This window comes from Oncorhynchus mykiss, chromosome 8 (genome assembly GCF_013265735.2).
Source record: "Oncorhynchus mykiss isolate Arlee chromosome 8, USDA_OmykA_1.1, whole genome shotgun sequence".
Lineage (NCBI taxonomy): Eukaryota > Metazoa > Chordata > Actinopteri > Salmoniformes > Salmonidae > Oncorhynchus > Oncorhynchus mykiss.
This window is the reverse complement of record NC_048572.1, coordinates 14689015-14712502: the sequence shown is the minus strand read 5'-3', so window position 1 is coordinate 14712502 and position 23488 is coordinate 14689015. Positions and strand designations below refer to the sequence as shown.

General features: G+C 41.5%; 2 protein-coding genes and 2 non-coding genes across 6 annotated transcripts; all 4 read right to left on the bottom strand.

Moving 5' to 3' along the window:
* Positions 1 to 5682: 5682 nt before the first annotated feature.
* LOC110529451 (ribonucleoside-diphosphate reductase subunit M2) lies at positions 5683 to 14136 on the bottom strand. Its single transcript, XM_021611622.2, has 10 exons — positions 13873 to 14136; positions 13589 to 13660; positions 8615 to 8761; positions 8311 to 8427; positions 8025 to 8158; positions 7629 to 7723; positions 7420 to 7553; positions 7201 to 7305; positions 6818 to 6931; positions 5683 to 6143 (listed from the first exon to the last, which is right to left on the bottom strand). The coding sequence occupies exons 1-10, from the start codon at positions 13963 to 13965 to the stop codon at positions 5991 to 5993; spliced, it is 1164 nt and encodes a 387-aa protein (XP_021467297.1). The 5' UTR covers positions 13966 to 14136; the 3' UTR covers positions 5683 to 5990.
* Positions 6338 to 6477, bottom strand: LOC118965686. Its single transcript, XR_005053064.1, has one exon. It is a non-coding gene; the product is annotated as a small nucleolar RNA SNORD94 (small nucleolar RNA).
* LOC118965685 lies at positions 7844 to 7982 on the bottom strand. Its single transcript, XR_005053063.1, has one exon. It is a non-coding gene; the product is annotated as a small nucleolar RNA SNORD94 (small nucleolar RNA).
* Positions 14137 to 16381: 2245 nt separating the features above from the next.
* LOC110529450 (Krueppel-like factor 11) lies at positions 16382 to 21220 on the bottom strand. Of its 3 annotated transcripts, XM_036984832.1 has the most exons (5): positions 21038 to 21202; positions 20838 to 20915; positions 19162 to 19431; positions 17565 to 18516; positions 16382 to 17432 (listed from the first exon to the last, which is right to left on the bottom strand). In XM_036984832.1, exons 3-5 carry the CDS (start codon positions 19399 to 19401, stop codon positions 17137 to 17139), a joined length of 1488 nt encoding a protein of 495 aa, XP_036840727.1. In that variant the 5' UTR covers positions 19402 to 19431; positions 20838 to 20915; positions 21038 to 21202; the 3' UTR covers positions 16382 to 17136. The 3 variants fall into 3 exon arrangements, with proteins under 3 accessions (XP_036840727.1, XP_021467296.1, XP_036840728.1); XM_021611621.2 differs by lacking the exon at positions 20838 to 20915 and having other exon boundaries at positions 21038 to 21219; XM_036984833.1 differs by lacking the exons at positions 19162 to 19431; positions 20838 to 20915 and having other exon boundaries at positions 21038 to 21220.
* Positions 21221 to 23488: the final 2268 nt, after the last annotated feature.

The window sequence follows — 23488 nt, the reverse complement described above, 5'->3', positions numbered from 1 at the left end:
GTCAGGTGCCTTCTTCAAAATTAACAATGAATGTTATTTGAAAACCAGAGGAGACTGGTGGGAAGAGCTATAGGAGAACGGGCTCATTCTAATGGTTGGAATGGAACCTGCATTGCTTGCTGTTTGGGGTTTTAGGCTGGGTTTCTGTACAGCACTTTGAGATATCAGCTGATGTACAAAGGGCTTTATAAATACATTTGATTTGAATCAGTGGAATGGTATCAAACATACGGAAACACCGTTTCACTTCATTCTATTGCCATTACAATGAGGCTGTCCTCCTATAGCTCCTCCCACCAGCCTCAACTGTTGACCTAATTTGAAACATTACTCCACTAAATCATGGGGGGGGGGGGAAACAAAATAGCGTCAGGGGACATTAAGCAATCAAATAGCAACCAAAAAATAGCATGGTGTGTGATTGTATGCATGTGTGTGGAAAGAAAGATGATAGTTATGGTTGTAGTTGGTATGGGGCAGCACTGGACTTATCCCCGGACAGTACTGGCCCTATCCCCGGACAGTACTGGACTTATCCCCGGACAGTACTGGCCCTATCCCCGGACAGTACTGGCCCTATCCCCGGACAGTACTGGACTTATCCCCGGACAGTACTGGACTTATCCCCGGACAGTACTGGACTTATCCCCGGACAGTACTGGACTTATCCCCGGACAGTACTGGACTTATCCCCAGACAGTACTGGCCCTGTCCTCTCATTAGTGCTCTGCCTGTGTGCTCTGCTGAGAGATGAGCTTTCAGAGGCACCATCAACAAATATTGTTAAAATACGTACAAAATTTGCAGGAGAAACGATGGTGTAGGTTCTGCTTTAGAAGAGAATGCCCTGGATTCTCCATGTTTATAGTCATGGCAAGCTTTTTGTAATAGCTATTAACAATTGAAAGCCCCCCCCAAAATAATGAAATTTCAGCCACAAAAAAAGCTGTGAATTTTTCTCCATCCTCCCGATTCAGAATATATCATTTTCATAGTCATGGCACACTTTGTTTAAGCTATTGAAGATTAAAATCATAAATCTTAAATTTTATTTTTATGAAAAAAATATGTTGATTGTTATTCTTCCCCCCCGATTCAGAATAGACCATATTCATAGTCATGGCATGCTTGGTTCAGTAGCTATTGATGACGGAGAATTGAATATCCAATATAATTGTTTTTTTTACCTCTGTGTCACAATATTTCATAATTATTCATATTGAACCAAAACACTTGTTTTCTTGTGCATCAATGCATTCAAACAACAACCTAGCCTGACTATTTGGGTATCAGTCAACACCCTCCTTAATCAGAACAACCCAGCTGTAAAACAACACCCCAGCTGTAAAACAACAACCCAGCTGTAAAACAACACCCCAGCTGTAAAACAACAACCCAGCTGTAAAAGCAATCAATACCCTCTTATCTGTGACACTTTGGTCACTTTATTTTCTACTCCACTCAGACAATGGGAGGTTTACAGTTTGCGGAGTTGGTGCTTATTCAAGGCACTGTTCCCAGTGATTATGAGAGGTATCAGGTTGAACATGTAAACACACACACACACGTTTCAATAAGTATTTCAGATTACTATCACAAGTCTACACATGCAGCCATTTGAAGAATGAGTCACAGTTGCAGAGAATTTGATTAAAGTTGATATAGGAGTCTCTTGGCTATAGCCTACTATATGTGTGTGTGTCTGTCTGTCTCCACGTTTCAGGTGGACTTCTCCTGTGGGAACAGCACAAAGCCCAGAGCGGACACAGCCTTCCACTTCAACCCGCGCTTTAAGAGATCTCCCTGCATCATGTACAAGATGACGCAGAGAGAGCTGCGGCAAGGAAGTTATGCTGCATTAGCACGCCTTCACACTGGGCTCAACCTTTGAGATGATCGTCCTGGTGCAGAAAGATGAGTTTAAAGTGAGGATGACTCTTGTGATCAGATTCAGATGCCTCAGTGCTGATCTAGGATCAGTTTGAACTTTTCGACCACAATGAATAAGATGACATCATGGACTATGGGGACCTGTTCCTAGATCAGCACACTAAGACGTTTGTTACATACAGCCAAAACCCCTGATAAATTGAAATGTAAAACATTCATAATACTTTTTCACAAAATGATATTACTCCTGTGTGAACTATGGGCTTTATTACTTCTGTACAAGTAGAAATAAATACTCAGCACCCCCCATGTCCATCACTCCATCCCAAAACATCTTCCAGCGTCTATGCATACGGACCCAGATTCCCCTGATCTGTATAGCCTGTCCTGGATCAATGAAAAGCAGACATTGAATATTTCTTTGAGCATGGTGAAGTTATTCATTACAATTTGGAAGGTGTTTTAATACACCCAGTCACTACAAAGATACAGGTGTCCTTCCTAACCCAGTTGAATGAGAGGAAGGAAACCGCTCAGGGATTTTACCATGAGGCCAAATGTGATTTTAAACCAGTTACAGAGTTAAATGGCTTTAATAGAAGAAAATTGAGAATTAACAACATTGCAGTTACTCCACAATAATAACCTAAAAGATAGAGTGAAAAGGAGGCATGTACAGAATAAAAATATTCCAAAACATGCATCCTGTTTGCATTAAGGCACTAAAGTAAAACTGGAAAAAAGAAAGGAACTTTTTGTCCTGAATACAAAGCATTATGTTTGGTGCAAATCCAACACAGCATATGACTGAATACCAATCTTTCATTTCCTTGTTTTTGTGTCCCAGGGTTGTATATTCATCAAGCACGGGGAAAGTGCTTAATCAGTTTGCCTTCATGACCTAGTAATAATTCAGTATAATATATTTTTCACAGAATTAGTTGGGTAACATAAGTAATTAAGATGTCATATCTGCATAATATTATGTGATATACTTTTTATTAGAATATATTTCTAAGACTCTAGTGTTGGCAGTTGCATTTCTTCCCTCAGCTGGGGCTCAGTCACTTGGGGCCCAGAGAGGGGAGAGGTCAGGCTTGTCTTTTACATGTCTCTGGTGCTATGCAGAATATCAGAAAGGGAAGAGGACAGGATGGGACTTTGTCTTCATATGTGAATGTATCTGTTAAACCATGTGAAGGGATGGGGTGATGAAGGGGGAACCAATTACTTGTCTCCACAATGTCTGTGCGCAAGTCACTCCCCTCAGTGAGCTTGTCCAGGAGTGGGGTCAAGAGGGAGTTCACTTGAGATGGGAGTATCTAGAGTTGACAATTGAGTTATGCCATTGGATGAGGTAATGGTTCTGTGCTATGAAGTACCAGGAACGATATTAGAACCTCATTTTAGGGACCAAACTGAGCGATAATTTATAGAGAATGCTATCTGGCTATGGGATACTCCTCTCTCTCAAGTAAAAGTCTTAATTTGTGAACTGTTCCTAAGATCTGTGGTTCGTCATGTAGGTCGAGAGGGGTGTATCTTGGCTGTAACAGATCTTTGTACTTTTCTGAAGTTACTTTCAATGGTTCATTAGAGATGGCACATCATTCAGTCAAATTGCTATTGCAAAGCTCTTATTAAAAATGTAGTTTAAGTATAACTCTGACTGGTGTGTGACGTTTAACGCTCCTCGTTTGGTAAAGCAGAAATAAGCCACCACAATCACGTTGAGGTTGACTTTAGGAGGTTTCTTATGTTGTCTGAGGTAAAAGCCAAATATATCAGTGTTTAATTGTGGTGGTCTACCTCATTCCAGCTCCAAAAGGCTGACATGTTTTGGATCTGTATACAATGACTGAGGTTTAAGTAAAGACTCAACTTTCATTTGAGGGTATTTCATACATATCGGGTGAACAGTTTAGAAATCAAAGCATTTGTGTATAGTCCACCAATTTGTTACAGAGGCATAAATATCATTATTACAATAACAGGGAAGGTTAGCGTGTTTTTTTGGGGGGGGGGGGGGGGATATATTTAATTGTGGATACTACATCTAGCTTTCTCACTCATTGTTCACGATTCATTCAAGACTATCAGTAATCCTGGTAGTATCCACATTAATGTAGACATGTTTAGAAACAGATATTCTAATTTTCAATAAAAGGTGACTGCAAAATGACGTAATACATTATTTACCATTCATTTCTATAGGGCACAAAATAATCTGAAACACGACAGCAAATGCATCCAACAAGTTTGTAGAGTCACAATCTTGATGTAATCATTGTGTTCTGGGAATATGGGACCAAATACGAAGCTTTTGACCACTTTAATACACATAAGAGCTCCTGAGTGGTGCAGCGGTCTAAGGCACTGCATCTCAGTGCAAGAGGCGTCACAGGCCCTGATTTGAATCCAGGCTGTTTCACATCCGGCCATGATTGGGAGTCCCATAGGGTGGCACACAATTGGCCCAGCGTCGTACAGGTTTGGCCATCATTGTAAATAAGAATGTATTTAACTGAAATGCCTAATTAAAAAGGTAAAGAACATTTTTTTTAAAGTTATTTGTCCCGATACTTTTAAAATCCAATGTGTCTCTGTCCTAATAGTTGGCGCTCACTGTATATCAGATCCGGAAATAACCTCCACATAGATAAAAGTAGGTTCTTCTGTAGCTACCTAGAGTATTCATTAGGGAACAAGTGTTTCTTATTGTGCAATATGTAGTAGTCCCTCCATGTTGGTCTTTCTTCCATTTGCCTAGCCCTAGTGAATACGTGCATAGCAAGCAAACTAGCCATCCTGCTACTCCTCTTAGGTGTCAGCTTTTTACTTGGTACCCAACATATAACATGTTGATTACATTGGCGCAAAGAGGCTATGGAAGCCAGAGGATTCTCCCACTGTTTCCCCATCTCTCTAGGTGACAGGGAACGGTGCTCATATGCTGCACTATAAGCACAGACTGGACCTGGATACGGTGGACCCACTGGCCATCTCTGGAAAAGTCAAAGTTCAGGCCATCGGCTTCTTCCCCTGCTCTGTGATTAACCCATCCTAACCGCATTATACATCATGTGTATTAAGAACAAATTCTTATTTACAATGACGCCTACAACGTCCAACTGTGCGCTGCCATGGGACTACCAATCACAGCCAGTTGTGATAGTGTGGAATCAAACCCATGGTCCGTAGACACCTCTAGCACTGAGACAGTGCCTTAAACCGCTGCACCACTCGGGAGCCATCACTATTATTGCGGAGTCAGATTAATATAAATGCACACGCCTTGCAATAACGATTTCCGTAATAATCATGTTCTCATGACACATCTGAAATCAGGCTACTTGATGGCACTGAAAAATGCGGAAAATCACATGGTCAACATCGAAGTAGAACAAATTCTTATTTACAATGAAGGCCTACTGGGGAACAGTGGGTTAAGTGCTTTGCTCAGGGTCAGAACGAGATGTTTTACCTCGTCCGCTCAAGAATTCAATCCAGCACTGGCCCAAAGCGCTAACCACTAGGCTACCTTAGTTATGTGACAGGTGGGTTCTTGTCTAAATTCATAAACATGTTTTCAGATCATTTCCCCAATGCCCCATCGACTTTCTTGCCCAAATTTACAATGCAATTCCTAGTGCAATACGCATAAGTGATCTGATTATATTACAACATATCCTGTAGCATGTCTTACATATTAGTAACATCCTATTATCCAGGCAGATACATTTGTACTTTAGTGCCAAGATGGTGTAAAGTAAAACAGGGTTAAATGCTGCATTGGATTTTTAAAATTTTATTACAAAAAGTAAACAGATAAAATTTCAACAGTACTATACAAATAAGAAAAGAGATCTACTGCAAATAGGGTCCGTTGTGAATGGTAATATACATTTGTTGTCTGTGAACCAGACACCACAAGTACACATCCTAAATGGAACCCTAGTCTCTATATTGTGGACTACTTTTCATCAAGGCCCACATAGAACTCTGGTCAAAAGTAGTGCACTACATGGGGAAAAGGGTGCCAGTTGAGATCTAGTCTGGGCCATGTCCCTTTTCAAGTATTTACAGTTTCAGTAAGAGCTTTAGAAGTCAGCATCCAGCCGGAAGGAGTTGTCTGTGGTGCCAGACATCACACCCATTCTCTGGTACTCCCCTACTCGTTTCTCAAAGAAGTTAGTCTTGCCCTCCAATGAGATGTTCTCCATGAAGTCAAAAGGATTCTCCACTCTGTAGATCTAGAAGAGAAGTTAATTGGTGTCTGCTAGTGGAATTAAAATGCTTTCATTAACCCCACCCATTTCTAGTAGCCAGAGTGCCTGTGTGCAATAAAAGTCAACTCATTGTCATGTTTGGGTTAATGCACAATAGTGCTGGCAAGAGCACATACACATCTGGGACCAGGCTACATTTAAACTACAGCTTTACAGGCAAGACTCAGTCAGGCGTCTATATCGTGTTGGCACACCCTCAGTCAGCAGACCACATGCCCACTGAGCTGAGAACCAGCACCAACACTCAGCTCCCATTATCAGCTGAAGTACGTACCCCTGCGCTTCTCATCATTGCCAGCCCATGTCTATCACAAGAAAATTAAGAACTAATGGTCCACGGTCACAGGTAGGCCAATTATGATCCGCGCCACCAATTGGACTTTTGACTAATCACACCAAATCTTACAGAGCTGATCAGTCAAAATAACTATTTGAAAAAAGATTAGAATTGGACTGCCCATCTAAACATAGCCTTAGAATTACAACAGGTGTTGGATTGAACTTATTCTCCATATGAAAGGAGAAAACATGAGGGACAGCATGCACCCAACTTCCTTTACATAGTGCACTGGTCAAAGTAGTGCACTACATAGAAAGTGGGTTGCCATTAGGGACTGACCCATAGACTACCATCTCACCTTGTCAAAGCCCAGCTCCAGCATCAGCCTGTCAGCCACAAACTCGATGTACTGGGTCATTAGGTCGCAGTTCATACCAATCAGCTTTACTGGAAGGGCTTTCGTCAGGAACTCCTGAAATGGGAACAGACATCAGCATGTATTCACTAGTTCAGATCTTTAATATTCAAATCCGGATACACAGGTATATCATTTTCTATTAAGCACAATTAGGGCCGTGTGTGTCCCAAATGGCTTCCCATTTACTGCCCAGGGCCCATAGCTCTGTAGTGCAGTATCAGACATCTAGTGCAGTATAGGGAAACGGTGACATTTGACTCACATACCAAGAAAAGGCTTAATCTGAGTCAAGGCAACAGGCCCTTATTGTGTAATCAATTTACCTGCTCAATCTCTACTGCGTTCCTGATGAGCTTGGTGACCGTCTCCTTTGAGGGCTTGTGCACCAGGTGCTTGAACATGAGGCAGGCAAAGTCACAGTGGAGGCCCTGGATTTAGACAGAACCAGTTAGTAAGAATGCTGGTGGTAGTGACAAGTTCAACCAGGTTCACCCTCTGGATAATTGTGTAGAAGATTTTTAATCAACAGTGAAAAGACCCACCTCGTCTCTGCTGATGAGCTCATTTGAAAAGGTCAGGCCAGGCATGAGCCCCCTCTTCTTCAGCCAGAAAATGGCAGCAAAGGACCCAGAGAAGAAGATCCCCTCAACAGCAGCAAATGCAACCACACGCTCACCTGGAATACAAGCAACACCATTACCAACTGATTGACCACAACAATTCTGTGCAGGTTTTTAAGAGATGTACCTACCAAATTCAGCCTTTTTGTTACCGATCCAGTTCAGGGCCCAATCAGCCTTCCTCTTCACACAGGGGAGAGTTTCAATGGCATTGAAAAGGTAGTCCCTGTGTGACAAAGTACATTGGGCACATTCTCAGAATGTTCAAGGCTGCACTACAAAATGCTTAATAAATTGCTTAGGGGGTTTGAAATATGGGCATTGGTAGAGTACATTTTACTATCATGAGGCTCAGTCAGGCGTCTATATCGTGTTGGCACCCCTCAGTCAGCAGACCACATGCCCACTAATCTGAAAACCAGCGCCAACACTCAGCTCCCATTATCAGCTGAGGTACGTACCCCTGCGCTTCTCATCATTGCCAGATAATACAAATATGGTTAACATACTAAATATCCAATACTGACCTCTCTTTAGGGTCTTTGATGTAGGTGTCAATGAGCAGGCTGTACATCTCAGAGTGGATGTTCTCCATGGCGATTTGGAAACCATAGAAGCATCTTGCTTCAGTCACCTGGACTTCCTGTGTAAATCGCTCTACCTAGTGGTGAAAAGGAAGTAAAAGGCAACAAATTCCACAGCCACACTTGAATACTGGAGGAGTTGCCATTTTCTAACTCTCAGATCAGTAATTTCTGACAGTGTATAGTGAAATAATGATTTTTGTATTGTATGCATTCAAGATCAACTCACCAGGTTCTCATTGACAATGCCATCACTAGCAGCAAAGAAAGCCAGTACATGAGAGATAAAGTATCTCTCCTCATCCTTCAAAGAATCCCAGTGCTGCGTGTCTTTGGAAAGATCAACCTGGAAAACAAAATATGAAAACCAATTAAATAAATGTCCTGATAAAAATGACTGAATGCATGTGAATTTGTCTGCACCGAGTCAACGGTTTAACTGGTTGGTATGGAAATGAAGTACTACAGATTAAATCATAACATGTCATTTACATGTAAAACAGAATCAAATGAACACATCAAGTTGGACATGCCTCCTCAGCTGTCCAGAATGAAGCTTCTGCTTTCTTGTACATCTGCCAGATGTCATGGTACTTGATGGGGAAAATGACGAACCGGCGCGGATTTTCTTTCAGGAGTGGCTCTTCTGTGTTGAATTTCTTGACATCCTGGGGCTTAACCTGAAAGAATTCACAAAATTGAAATTACTGGTAAAATGTTGCTCAGGTAAACGAGCATATTCCTCAATGTTAGGATATAAAAATAGCATAAAATTAAAGGGATGTTTTAAATACATGTACACAAGAAAAAAAAATCTAAAGGCCAGTTTATGTATACGGGCAAGGTTACTATAAAAACATTTCCCCCCCCTATTTTTAAAGTAGACAGCACTAACGTCAGCCATTCTTGCTAGCTAGAGCTCAAGACAAAGGCTTTCTGTATTGCAACAATAACATTGCACATCAATACAGGAATATTCCTGTGAATACAAGGCAATGAGACAACAGCAATGACTTCTAATACATTTTCCCAACTTAAGTTTCACAGCTTGGGGGATTTATAAAAACATTGTAACAGCTCAAAGAAAAATAAAGGAATTTCCCCACCATTTACAGCAGCAAATATAATAATAATAATGTTAATAAAAGTTATGATTGGAGTTACAAGGATAAGCACAATGCCATTTAACAAAGGTAAACAGGTAATTCTGGAGATTTTATACACAACCATTCATGAATTTCAAACTATAGCTTCCTAGAATTCTCTATAGATTCTGAATCAGAGGAACAAAACACATTTTGTCAATTGATTATTTTGTGCAAGAAATCATTTACAGGTTAGCTAGAAGAAAAACTCATTTTAAAATGTAACTTGAGATGACTTGACAATTAAGGTAAAAAGCTAGTCGCTTTTGACCATAGCATGGGTCACTTCCATAGCGATATATTAAATTACTTCATTAATTGCCAATCGTATCCACTTGTTGAATTTATACAAAAGATTCAAGTCATTTTTAAACTTGGAAAAGGGGGAACAACCTCAGTGTACTTTTGTTTAAGTAAAGGAAGTGGAATTGCAAACCTTCATTTATTGCGAGTAATATTAACCTGAAACTGACCAATGAACTCAAACAGCAAAAACTCCCCAGTGTTGTCTAACAAACCACATAAAATGAATACCCTTGTCAAACCAAAGGCCTTTGAAATTGAATTTCCTATTAATCGTAATAACTATTATTCCAAATCAATGTTGTGGGGGGGATTGTGCTTGAATATAATTTTCCAGGAAGAGGGACAAAAATGGTTGGGAAAACGTGCACAACATCACAGGTAATTTAGAAAGGTCAAAAATCACATTAGGAATTCAAGTTCACCAAGTTCATTAAAACAGACTGTTAGGAATATGATACCACAAATGTAGGATTAGACAGAAATGTCGACCATTTCATTCTAAAACCACTCACTAATGACTCAATTCCCCCCCAACTTTATTTAACAGGTAGGCTAGTTGAGAACAAGTTCTCATTTGCAACTGCGACCTGACCAAGATAAAGCAAAGCAGTGTGACAGTTACACATGGAGTAAACAATAAACAAGTCAATGACAGAGAAAAGAAAGTCTATATACAGTGTGCAAAAGGCATAAGGACAGCAATAAATAGGCCATAGGAGCAAATAATTACAATTTAGCAGATTAACACTGGAGTGATAAATGAGCAGATGTGCAAGTAGAGATACTGGTGTGCAAATGAGCAGAAAAGTAAATAAAATAAAGACAGTATGGGGATGAGGTACGTAAATTGGGTGAGCTATTTATAGATGGACTATGTACAGCTGCAGTGATCGGTTAGCTGCTCAGATAGTTGATGTTTAAAGTCGGTGAGGGAAATAAGTCTCCAACTTCAGCGATTTTTGCAATTCATTCCAGTCACTGGCAGCAGAGAACTGGAAGGAAAGGCAGCCAAATTAAGTGTTGGCTTTGGGGATGATCAGTGAGATATACCTGCTGGAACGTGTGCTACGGGTGGGTGTTGTTATCGTGACCAGGGAACTGAGATAAGGCGGAGCTTTACCTAGCATAGACTTAGATGACCTGGAGCCATTTGATTTTACTAGCGTTTAAGGGCAGTTGGAGACCACGGAAGGAGTGTTGTATGGCATTGAAGTTTGTTTGGAGGTTAGTTAGCACAGTGTCCAAGGAAGGGCCATGAGGAGATGCACTGCAGTACTTAATGCAGCTGGTGGCCACACCAGATACTTACTGACTGAATTTTGACCCTCTTTGTTCAGGGACAAACTATTCAATTTGTTAGTCACATGTCTGGAACTTGTTCAGTTTATGTCTCAGTTGTTAAATCTTATGTTCACGCAAATATTTACACGTTGTGTTTGCCGAAAATAAAAACGCAGGTGACAGTGAGAGGACGTTTCTTTTTTGCTGAGTTTATATGGTTACTCCTTCCTTTAATGAAGGCCGATTGAGTTTCACTGATTACATCAAGGCCTTTTTTCAGCATAGACATGGGCTAGTAACTTAGTGGCCAACATGATTGGTCTCCAATTATCCATGAAGAGTCCTTTGGTTTTAGTATAGGAACTATTAGTCCGTCTCAAAGCAGGAGGCAAGATAGCATTGGCAATGACCAAAAACAATAAATAATATCAGGCCAAATGTCAATAGAATTCTGGAGTCAGGCCATCTGGTCCAGGAGATTTACTTATAGGCATTTGTTTAATGGCTTGGTCCAACTCCGTAATATCTATATCAGAATCAGTTTCTTAAACCGCACTTCTATAGGCTTAACTGAATCATAAAAAGAATCAGTCACCTTCTGAAAGATGAGATTGATAGTGAACTGTAGAAAGGGTGCATTTTCTTAATTTCAAGTTAACAGCATTTCATCAATTATGTAATAACACTATTCCTAGTCTGCAAATGAAAGAAATAGGGTGTTATTCCCACCCTTTTCAATCTATTTGGCTTTTGAACAGATGAAAGCACCCCGTTCCTTATCATTGTATGTGTCGTCCAGTTCACATCGGCATTTAGCAAGCTCTGCTTTTCCACCTTCATTTAAAATTAAGTTTATTGCTCAGCCTGTTAATATCTATATTCTTCTGCGTGGAGAATCTCTTCCAAACTAGCATTTTAGTGAGTAGTGATGGCAAGTTGAATTCTGAATTTAACACATTTCCCATCAGAAGAGCAGAATTGAGATAGGTCTCTGTTAAGAGCTTTAGACTAAACAAAACTCATTCTTTAAAAAGGAAATAGTTAAATTCCCAGTGTGCTTTAGAAAATAGTTACTATCAAAAAAAAAAAAAAAGTAACAGTAGTCTGTCAGAGAAGCTGAAGAAATACTACATTCACTGACAAGATTCGTAAGATTGTAAGAATCCTTAGATGTGTTTATTGGGTGTCTTGAAATGTTTGTGCTTCTAGTTCCGACTGGGCAGCAACAACATCTGCTAACCATGTGTATGTGACCAATAAAATTTGAGATGCCAACCAATAATCAATTCTAGATTTTAATCGTCTGTTACTAGTTGTAGAGTTAAACCAAGGTTGTTTTGAAGTTAGATTCTAAGAACGCCAAATATCGGAATGTCAGAGCAGAAAGGTCTTAAGTTAAAACAATGGGCAGAATGCCTGGTGGGATACCAATTCATTCAGTCATCAGGAGCAACAGTCACCTCCAACCATAATGTTATCTGTAGAATATTTGTTTTTCAACTCAAGACTTTCACCCCATTGCGAAGTCCAACATTTTAAGTCGCATCTGGGGAATGTGTCTCTTGAAAAAAAACTACGAAACTGGACTTTAAATGTTGCATAATACAGTATCCGAGTAAGAGTTGTCTTGTCTAGAATAAACAGGGACGACCATAAAGGGAAATAAATGGTTAAGTCGTGTAATAACATGAATAGTTTAGATCTTCAAATGGGCTCAAACTTAAAATAAATCTCTGAAAATAAAGGGTTTCACATACATATCGATATTGAAACAAAATGAAACTGATCTTAGTATGCCATCAAATGAGAAACAAAACACATTTAGTGCTTACCTTGATTAATGTTCACATCCAAAATTCGCCAATACAAACAGCATGGCCCTATGCAATATCACCTATATGCGGTGTTTAGATAAACGATTACGCGAATAAACTCACTAGTTGAAACGGTATTAAGATGCATTAACCTACTGTATAAGCAGGCCAACTCAAAGCATTAACCAGTCAGTCACGTAGCCCCACCCTGTGGCCGTTAATGACAGCAAACCCCCCGCGTCTCTTGTCAGGGCACCAACTTTCTCCTTCAACAGGTTTACATCAGTGATCCTTTAATGCATGCTGCATTCAACTCTGTAGTTTTGGAAACGTTTGCAATTGAGGGTATTTTTTTTTTAGTCCTCTCAAAGGCATTCAGTCGAATAGCTTGTTCGTTAAATTTCCACCTCGGCTAATGTTACTAGCTAGCCTTGGCTGAACTTGCTTGAAGTATAACGTTAAGTGGAAACCACCAGACTAATAAAAAAAAATGTTTCAAAGACTACAAACAAGTACTTTTAACTGTTCGTCGTCAAACTCAAATTAGGGCTTGAATTCAATTTAAATTTCAGGATCTCAGTTTAATGCGACCACTCACTCCGCCATCTTGTCACACCCCGCCAAGACAAAGGCTGTCGTAACATGGATTGAGTGGAAGGCTACTAGCTAGCCTTATGAACAGCGAGCAGCCAACTTGTGTAACTAGTCATGCAAAAGCGGAGCTATTTAAAACATTGCTTGAATACTTACGTTTAGATAGCTAGGCGCATACTGTAATCATGACTTGATGGCTCACCAGCTTAACGTCAACTAGCTAGGATTAGAAACACTTGGCGCCAAATGACTACCTCAAGATCAACTTCTAGCGAATTACCAGGCTAATTACATAACTCATGAAACTGTAAAATTGTCGCTTTTCATAAACTTGTTTGAACACTAAGCAAAAGTATTGTTCACTCACCTCAGAGTCATCAGCAAAGATTTTGCGCGCGGTTCTTGAGGCCAGAATCCGGGTAGTGTTCAGGCTAGGAGGCTGCATGAGGAAACATTTAAAAAAGGAGATTCCGTGACACATTAACTTAACTAGTTAACTAGAACCTTGCTTCCTTTAGATTCAATTAAATAATGTGCTAGAGACAGACATGACCATTAGACTTGACAGAACGTTAACTAACCAGTTGAGGTCACACTCACTGACAAACTGCTTAAAATAAAGTTAACGTTATGTCCGTAGTTCAAACGTACCGTGTTTTCTTTGTCAACCAGCGAAATGTTGTCCATTTGAGTGGTGATTGCATTGGTGTTCTTCTTAGAGAGTGGTGAGCGAGTTGTAAGCATTTTGAATGACAGATAGGCGATACAACAGGAGAAATTAAATTTCTGTAAAATTGCAGGGGGAAAATAAAATGTAATGTTTCCCTATGTATTCACAAACATATGCAGTACAACAAGCGTATAGAGTTCTCCTGACAAATCAATGCCGCAACTGCATTACAACGTTTGGAGTTCCCTATTTATTGAAATTCTGGCGGTGGAATCCGAGCAGCCAATAGAAACAAAGTTAATGGTCGGTATTTTCATTTCCGGTGTGGCGGAGCCAATCAGATTGCAATTCTCTCACGTGTCACTTCAACGATTGCGGGAAAAGTCTAAGCTTTTTTTGATGGTTATAAAACCGTGAAAGGAAGGAGTTACACAATGTCAAAAAAAAGGCGCGCGAATGTGAGACAATAGAGCTAGCACACTTTGTAACAACGGGTTAAAACGTTGGAAATACCAAATATAATGTCATATATAAAGTTCGAAATGAGTAGAAAAAATGCAACGGGGTTAAGCAAGTTTAGCTACTATAGCAAGCTGGATGAATAGCTAATGTCAACAAGATTCGACGGATTTATTTGACGAACAAGCAGTATAAAATGTAACTGCAGTCAAAAGGATTTTATAACTTGCTTGAAACTGTGGTTAAGTTGCCATTATAGAAAAGGCCTGCAAACAAATTGTGTTTATCTGCTATTACGGGTGCAATCCATTCTGTTGATGTGGCCAGCTGGCTTGTTTAGCTAATCCTACTCAACAAATACAATGTAGTTTAACGTTTAAATGGCTCACGATATCTATATTTGTTTACATTATACACAGACAAAGGCCAACTTTCATACCCAAGTTACTATTTTCCTGATATTTAAGCAGAAAGACCAATTTAGCCAACCTGGTCTCGGAGCATTTCGTATTAATTTGTGGATGTCTATCACACATTTCGTATGGATTGGCTGGACCGTAATCTTACTTTCATTTTAGCTAAAGCTGTTTAATGTAGTTGCAGAGGGGCATGATACCATTTTGAAATAAATAATGCTACCTGGATGAAACAGTAGTTTTACATTATTCTGGTGTGATTCAAGTCATGTTGGTATTTTTTTATTTTGGCCAATCAAATTTGTGATGACAATCCACTGTTTTGTTACGTGCTGCTGGACACAAAGTCAAAAGGAGACAAAAGACGGTCAAAACAATGAAGTTGGCCCCATCGGAGGTAAGGTTGCACTGAAAAGTAGGACAAAGAGTAGTTATTTGCCTTACCAGTGCTACTCTTTACTATACATATCTACATTGTCTCTCCATATACGGATGAACCATTTCCTCCGAACATAATGGGCACTGTTTATACGGAATATTATAAATGTTTGGCTGTGTGACAAACTTCCCAATGCGGATGCTTGCGAGATACAATTAAAACAAAACCATTGTAATATATAAATGGCGCAACGGAATACATTAATCGACGGCCATGTCATTGGCGCAGTTGTGGGTTAACTGCCTTGCTCATGGGTAGAAAATAATATTTATTTCCTAGGGATTTGAACCAGTGATCTTTCAGTTACTGGCCCAACCGCTAGGCTATCTGCCGTTTGCCTAACCTCAGTCACCTCCTATGCAGAAGGCTGTGGGCCAACCATCCTGCATGAACAAAAGGGAACGTGTGAATGCTACCTTGTCCTCTCACAGACGCATCTGGTCAGCGTGGGTGATGTGGTATTTACAATGGTTATTTTGCAAGTTATCTAACCTGTCTAATTCATTCAATATATCATTCATACGGTTACAAATTATTTGTTATTTTATTAATAAAACATACTCAACGTGGGCAAATATGATTAAGCTTTTTGGTCATTATGTCACTTTGCCAATAGGAAAAAATGATTAAGTACAGGATGAAATAGTAATATATTTAGAATTATATTGCAAAAGCTTGACAAAAAGTGCTACGTTTAGGTGTGATATGATGGTGTGTGTCTATAAACTTACGAACTGGAAAGCTGAAAAAAAAAAATATATATCTTTACTCACAGAAATTGTACTTTATTTTATTTTCACTGAGTGGCGTTGTTGTCCTATATTTTAGTGGAGCGCTTACGTGGACTGTCGTTCTGTAAAACAAATGGGCGGGTACCGTGTTAGCCAGTTAAAATCCTCTGATCGTTTCAGCTGAACGGTCGTCTCCAATTGGTCGCGCCCCTCTTGGCGCTGTAAAATACTGCAATTTAATTAGTGGAACGTTGTTACTGGGTGGAGTGGAGAGACGGGTATTCGAAATCAAAGGGGATCGAGTGCGATTGTGAAACAACACGTAATATTGTTGTCAACACTGCTGAGATCTTAGAATTAGGAATTTAATAGGATCTCTATGGGTGAGATTGAGAAATAGCGTTTGGTCATATGTTATTGAGAAAATATAGACCATACAACCAAGATTAGTCATGTATTTTATTATGAAAAAAAAAACAATGGGACTCATAATGACCATTGCCTACATTGAAAGCTAGTAAAACTACACATAGGGACAGCACTTTTCTCAGCGTGACCATATCTATAGAATTCATTTAATCATTGATTACTCATATTATTAGTATGGTGAAGCTCTTTAAAGTATTTAGTATTTACTAAGAAATAATGTGAGGTATTTATACTGGTTATACTGTATCTGTAATAAAACAAAAGCAAAACGATCAAGCTATCAAAAACAGCACTTTTTAAAACAAATGTTTATTAAATAATATGCAAAGCAAGAAAGTAGGTAGTATCACAGTGAGGAATATTGTCCACTGACATGTTTAAAAATATCAATAACATATATTGACGTATTGTCAATACATGCAGATTGGAATACACATAACAATCATATATAGATATTCATATATACATATTTACAATCACAGAGACCAATAGTAACAGATACTGTAAGCACAACGCAAAGGCTTTGGCAAAAAGAGTGCATACATTTTGCTAAACATTACATACTGTATACATATTACATGAGTAAACATAATTACATATAGAGATCAAGGAAGTACAAAACAAGCATAATTAAAAAATCCAGTGCAAGGTCAGTTTGTTTCTGTCCATGAATGTGTAGCAGCCTATGGTTTTGTTTCATTTTCTCCTTGGTCTTGTGTGGTCGGTGGTGGGATATTGTCCTGAGATGACCGTACGGCCTGGGAGCCCCAGCTAATTGGGGGAAGGGACTAGCACACTGAGAGGAAGTTTGGAGCCACTCGACAGGCCCTTAGATACCGTCATCTTGTGGAGGTCGCGGACTTCAGCCGGCCAAGTGGAGGTCCTCTTGGAGGTCATGTGTCGGCGAGCATGCTTGGTCAAGTGGTCGCTGCGCATGAAGCGCCGATCGCACACGTTACACACAAACTTCTTCTCACCGGTGTGTGTTCGCCTGTGGCGGGAGAGCTCATCGGAGCGGGCAAACTTCTTGTCGCAGCCCTCCCAGTGGCAGCTGAATGGTTTCTCACCTGGTCAGGAGGGTAGAAATGGAAAGCATAAGTACATCAGTGGAAGATAACACACTACATATTCAACATGATCATTCATCTAATTGCCATTGGGTAGAATACCCATTAGTGTCGTATTGAGTGGGTATCTACCAGTGTGAGTTCTGAGATGAGCCTTGAGGTGGGAACTTTTGAAGTAGGTCTTCTTACAGCCGGGGAAGTTGCAGACGTAGTTCCGTCTGCGGGAGAAGTCTGCTTGTGTGGCATTGCTGCTCTGCCCTGAGGGCATGTAAACTGGAGCTGGGGCCAGGGGCAGAAGCTTTGTGTTACCCAGGGTCATTACAGTCTGTGCGCACGACGGAGCCTGGGACACGGGGGGCTGGGGAACCACAAACATCACCGTCCCCTGAGTCACCGAGGAGCCCACCAGCTGCAGCGACTGGGGGAAGGAGGGTGACTGGGGTAGTATGGGCTTGCCCCCCCCCTGGGTCATCTGGACTGGGCCTGCCTGGACGAATGCAGAGATCATCCCTGTCCGCCCATTGACTGGAAATACCTGGCAGAGGACCTGGGAGCTGGGAATGGGTGGTGAGGACTGGGAGGTGGCGATGGGCTGGGATGGGGACCTTTGGGTGGGAGTAGTAGAGGGGCCTGTGCTGCTGTCAGGTAAGGAAGGACTTCCTTGATCCTTCTCTACCTTAACACACAGACCAGTGCTGCAGCTCTGTGGTTCAGTCTGCATAGGAACGGCCTCAGCCAGAAGGGTTGCAGTAGGGTTTCTGTTGGAGTTGGTGTCTGTGTGCTGCCCTATGAGGGACTGAGGTGGAATGTTGTTGCTGTGCTGTGTGAGGGCCCTGTCAGCAGTGTGCCGGATGACGCTGGTCACCATGGCTCTGCTGGGCAGCTCTGGAGCTCCAGAGCTCTTGAAGATGGGGACCGTACCAGGTCGTTGGTCCAGGAGAAGGGCATTTTCGCAGGGAAGACCTGCACAGAGTCTAGGCCGGGTTAAGACTGGTCTGGGGCCTGAGCTGGCCAATGAGGTGGTGAGGACAGCTGTTGTGGTAGCGGTCTCGGTAAAGCTGGGGCTGTGAGGGGGGGTCATGCACTGGGAAAAAGAAAGAGAAACAGGAATTAAACATTTGAACTGTCAAATGTGAAACAAACCAATATAATTCTCAATAAAAAAAAGCTTATTGTAGTTTTGATTGATTAAAATTAGTTTTGGGGGCCTCCCAAGTGGTGCAGCGGTCTATGGCTGCGTTACTACAGATCCTGGTTCGATACCGGGCTGTGTCGCAGCCGGCCGCGACCTGGAGACCCATGAGGCGATGAACAATTGGCCCAGTGTTGTCCGGGTTAGGGGAGGGTTTGACCAGCCGGGATGACCTTGTCCCATCTCGCTCTAGTGACTCCTGTGGTGGGTCAGGCGCATGCACGCTGACACGGTCGCCAGGTGTACAGTGTTTTCTCCGACACAATGGTGCGGCTGGCTTTAAGGTTAAGCATGCATTGTGTCAAGAAGCACTGCGGCTTGGTGGGGTTGTGTTTCGGAGGACGACCTTCGCCTCTTCCGAGTCCGTATGGGGGTTGCAGCAATGGGACAAGACTGTAACTACCAATTGGATATGACAAAAAAAAAGGGGTAAACTTTTTTTTCCTGAATTCAGGCTACTAGGCTACGTTAGCATAAAACGTGAACTTCCAGTATACATTTTAACCACAGTAGCCTACATAATAAGATTCCACATACCAGCGATGAGAGTGCGACCGGGTCCTTGGGGGACTCGATGATCTCAGGGTGGAGGAGGGAGTCGCAGGAGTCCGAGGTAGGGGTCAGGGGGCGTGGCTTGTCATTTGCTGACCTTTGTCCCCAGGAACTCATGCTGACAAGTGCCTCAGCGGCCTCCAGGTCATGGTACTGAAAGGTGCTGCAGCAGGACTGCTCACTGTCGTGCCTGTTCCTCTCCATCATCATCACCCTGATGTCCATTACATCAGCCTGAGGGAGGGAGGGAGGCCACTGGGAAGATGCAAAGTCGATCACCATTACATCACATTATATGTCCCAAATGGAACCCTATTCCCTATATACTACTATGCACTACTTTTGACCAAAGCCCTATGGGCCAGTAGATCGGATGGAGGGAGGCCACACCGTTAACCTCCACCAGGGACAGATTGGGACCAGAAATCGGCCTGGGCATTCTTGACATGGACCATCCCCTTTTTTCTTCTAGGGGCCCCCATTATTAGCCAAATAAATCATTTTTATTTAGACTGTCCCAATAGGCTAAAGATGGACCAGCCCATCTGGCATTTTTCCGAACTGCCCAATGGCCAGTCCGTTTCTTATCACCATGACAGCTCAATAACTTCTGATGGTTGCAGACTCTTCCAACACTGACATCTCATTAAATATCTCTAGTCCTACTACTGCAATGGTTCCCTCAAAGATCATATAAGCATCTCATTACCAAGGTTCATTGAACAATAATGGATCAAGGGAGAAACATCAGACTGTTTTGAGTCCCAAGTCATGAACCATAGAAGCCTCAAAATGGTGGAAACGCCACATAGACAGTAGTCAATGAACAGGGGTTGACTATTCTCCTAGATGTGCATGTAGCTATGTAGTGCAGTGGGCTGGCATCTTCTGAACGCTAAGTTGCACATCTAGAAGAATACTCAGTTGCTGAATGCACAGTGCGGCAGCTAGCTGCCTCAGAGGCTTGGAGAGACAGAAAAGGAGAGAGGGGCCCCACTGCAGCGCGGGCAGCCATTTGAGCAGGTGGGTGCACCCAACCCTACCAGCTCCCAGTAGCTCACATGACATTGGATTTAGGAGCCAGGAGGAACCTCCCATCACCAAAAATAGACCTGTGAGTGACATACACCACTGTAGACTGTGGTGCACGAGGGGGTGGGGGGCTGCATCAGGAAGTCTTGGGTTAAGTTGAGAATCCCCCCCCCCCCCCCCCCCCCATTTAACTGCTCTTGAGGACTGAGGACACTCCCCAGCATTAACAGCCAGTCACTTTGTTTTGTTGACACCAATGGAAACACTTTTTAATCCAAATCCAACCTTCATCCAACATAGATTATAAAATCAGATACAATCAATTAGTCAATTAATCAGTCTACTTATGACCAATATGTTCAACCAAGCTCACAGGAACAAAAGCCCCATAGCAATACGCCAAAACAGTCACATTAGCCTAATAAAACACAATAAAATGCAGAAATATGTGTACATTTGGCTACTAGGGGCAACGGTAACGTAATACCATCACATAACAACGAACAATCTAATTACAAAGTAATACAATGTAACAATGCAGTGATATAGAGCAGATACAATGTAGCAATATGTGATCACACAGTTGATACAGTAGCCGTTGGGCAGGGATACATTAGTTTCAATCTGACCTCAAATAAACCAGGCTCCCTGTGAGAAAAAACTCCACGGTCAATTTGGGCTGCATGCTTCCATCATCAGTTATAATACTGTAATACATGTATGGCAGTCATCGGTATTTTATCGGTGGGCTTTGTTATAAATACTTGAAGATAACAAGTTAATGCCGTTAGTTAATTAGCCAATTTAAAGTAAAAATCCATCAACTTACCCGACAAGGTTGCTCTGAAATCAGGGGTGGTGTAAAAGTCAGCATAGGAAAGTACGTGTAAAAATAACAATAGAGATACTAGCAATGCGAACACTAAATGAGACCTGAGCACACAAGTATTGCCGCTGCCAACAGCGGACTGGCCTCAGCTGAGTGAATCAAAAGCAGATACGAAAAAAAACAGAAACAAAATTCGGAATAGACTGGCTGGTGGTAACATGTTACCAATCAAAAACAAAGGTGTAGCGGACGCCGTCCAATCAGAGCGCAGGCAGCGCGTGATCAGTACGTGATTGTGGGCCTATTGGCGGAAAGAGGGTGCGTGGCTGTTGGAGGGCGTGACGGTGGAGTCAGCGGTGTCAGAGTAAACCCAGTGAACTCCGTGCTCGAGAACTAGAGGAAAGGTTGAAACAGCGAACAGGCGAAATCGTGAGATACTTGCACGCGTCTGGCTTGCTTTGCCAGGGGAGCGCGCGCCAAGCGGGTTTGCGCAAAATGGGGTACACAAAGAAATGAATAGAGAAACTGTCGAATATAGGCTAGGTGAGCTTCGAAAATAAAGAATTTAGCAATGTTTTTATGTGAAACAATTTATTGCGCCTTTGTTTTTATTATAGATGAGTGTAATTACTGTGTAATAACTGGTGGAATAAATAGTTGTTACTCAGTGAATAAGTGTACAAATGTTAATCAGTCAGGATTCTCAAATTTATTTGAGAGAAACAGTAATAAGATTATAAGATTATTAGTAATAAGAACTATGGGAAAACGAAAGGGGGGGGGGTCAAAATATAGATGGAGCTTCATTGTTTGGAAATGCATCTATAGACTATGAGGAATTTTGAACAATTGCACCAGTATCCATAGTAAACAAAAACAATCCCACAATGTTTTAAATTCATCAAATTATGTGCCTGATCAAACAGGATCACAAAACAGTGTATGGAATATTTCAGGATCACAGAATAGTCGAAGAATAGGAAATACCAACAAAGGGCGTTTGGCCGAAACACTATGAGAGATGTGCAAATTACTCAAGTCATAATATACGTTATATGTATATTTCAGCTTTGTTTATACATTCAATGCCTCATTGTTTTGCTGTGCCGTTTTCCTTTACTCTGGTTGCTGAATTTGCACCCCACTCTACCTCCTCCTTTCCCCTCCCCCAACGGGCGAACCCAAGGAACCCAATGACTCCAATGCGTTAAGGTTGTAAACAGGCTCCCGATAAAGAATTTCAGGGCGGGGCCTCTGAAGTAGGGAGCTTCACCCCCTTTGTTGTTGATGTATATTAACCCTAAAAAAGGGCCTTTGTATTTCACTCCGTGCTGTCCAGACTTGAGCACATGCCACATCCAGGTCCAAGGGGCTTTGTTCCATCTGATAGTGAAGTGAACAACAGAAAATGAGCACCACTTCTATAACTAAGAAAACTCAGAAATAATTATTCAGAGAAACTATGTTGTAGGGATCTTGGAGGGTTGAGAGAGAGTATGTCAGTCAGTCAGTCTGAGATGGAGGCAACAGACAAAGCTTCTTCTCACTCCCTGCTGGCTCCCTGGAGATTGTATTAAGCGAACAGAAAGAAACATTGTCTCAATCTATGTGGCAACCGAAGAGAATGAAGTTGTTGTTTATTGGACATGCATTCAGGTGTCTGACAGCTTTCTTTGTCTGCACATTTTAAGACAAATCACTGCAGAAAATATTAGACCACCCATTTCTATAAGATTCTAAGGTTCCTTCCTGATTTGTGATTTCCTAACAATGATAATGACAATCAAAGTAATAAAGCAATGAACGTGTTTCCCTGCCTTGTATGAAATTGTATTGGTGTGAATTTTATGCTTTCACATCAATTTGACAATTCACAAAGAAGACTTTGTTCACACAGACACACGTATTCACAGGAAAACATCAAAGATATCCATTCCAAAATAACTAGACAAGTCTTGTCGTGAGGAAAACAATGATGTAATCTGAAAGGGTGTAGCTTGGGTTGAGATTAGTTCAATTTGGGATAGAACATAAAACAATCTCCAAGCAGTCGCTTTCAGTTTTATACACTGTTGTCAAGATCTGTTTCTGCAGAGGTTGGACTATGTAATGTTAACTCTCTTGCACACACACCTCTTCAACTCACTGTGCACCTTTCTTTTCACTGTTACAGATGTGGCCAGAACAATCCAGTCTCATCTTGTACACACAGCGAGTTCTCTTCATTCTGTAGATTGTGTTGTTCTAAGGCAACGCATAGCAGAGGGGAGGACAGCTCAGACTAATGGCTGTAACGGTGTTAATGGAATGGCATTAAACACATGGAAACCATGTGTTTGGTGTATTGGATACCATTCCACTAATTCCGTTATGCTATTACCACGAGCTAGTCCTCCCCAATTAAGGTGCCACAAACTTCCTGTGACGCATAGTACCTGTTGAGGCGGTGGG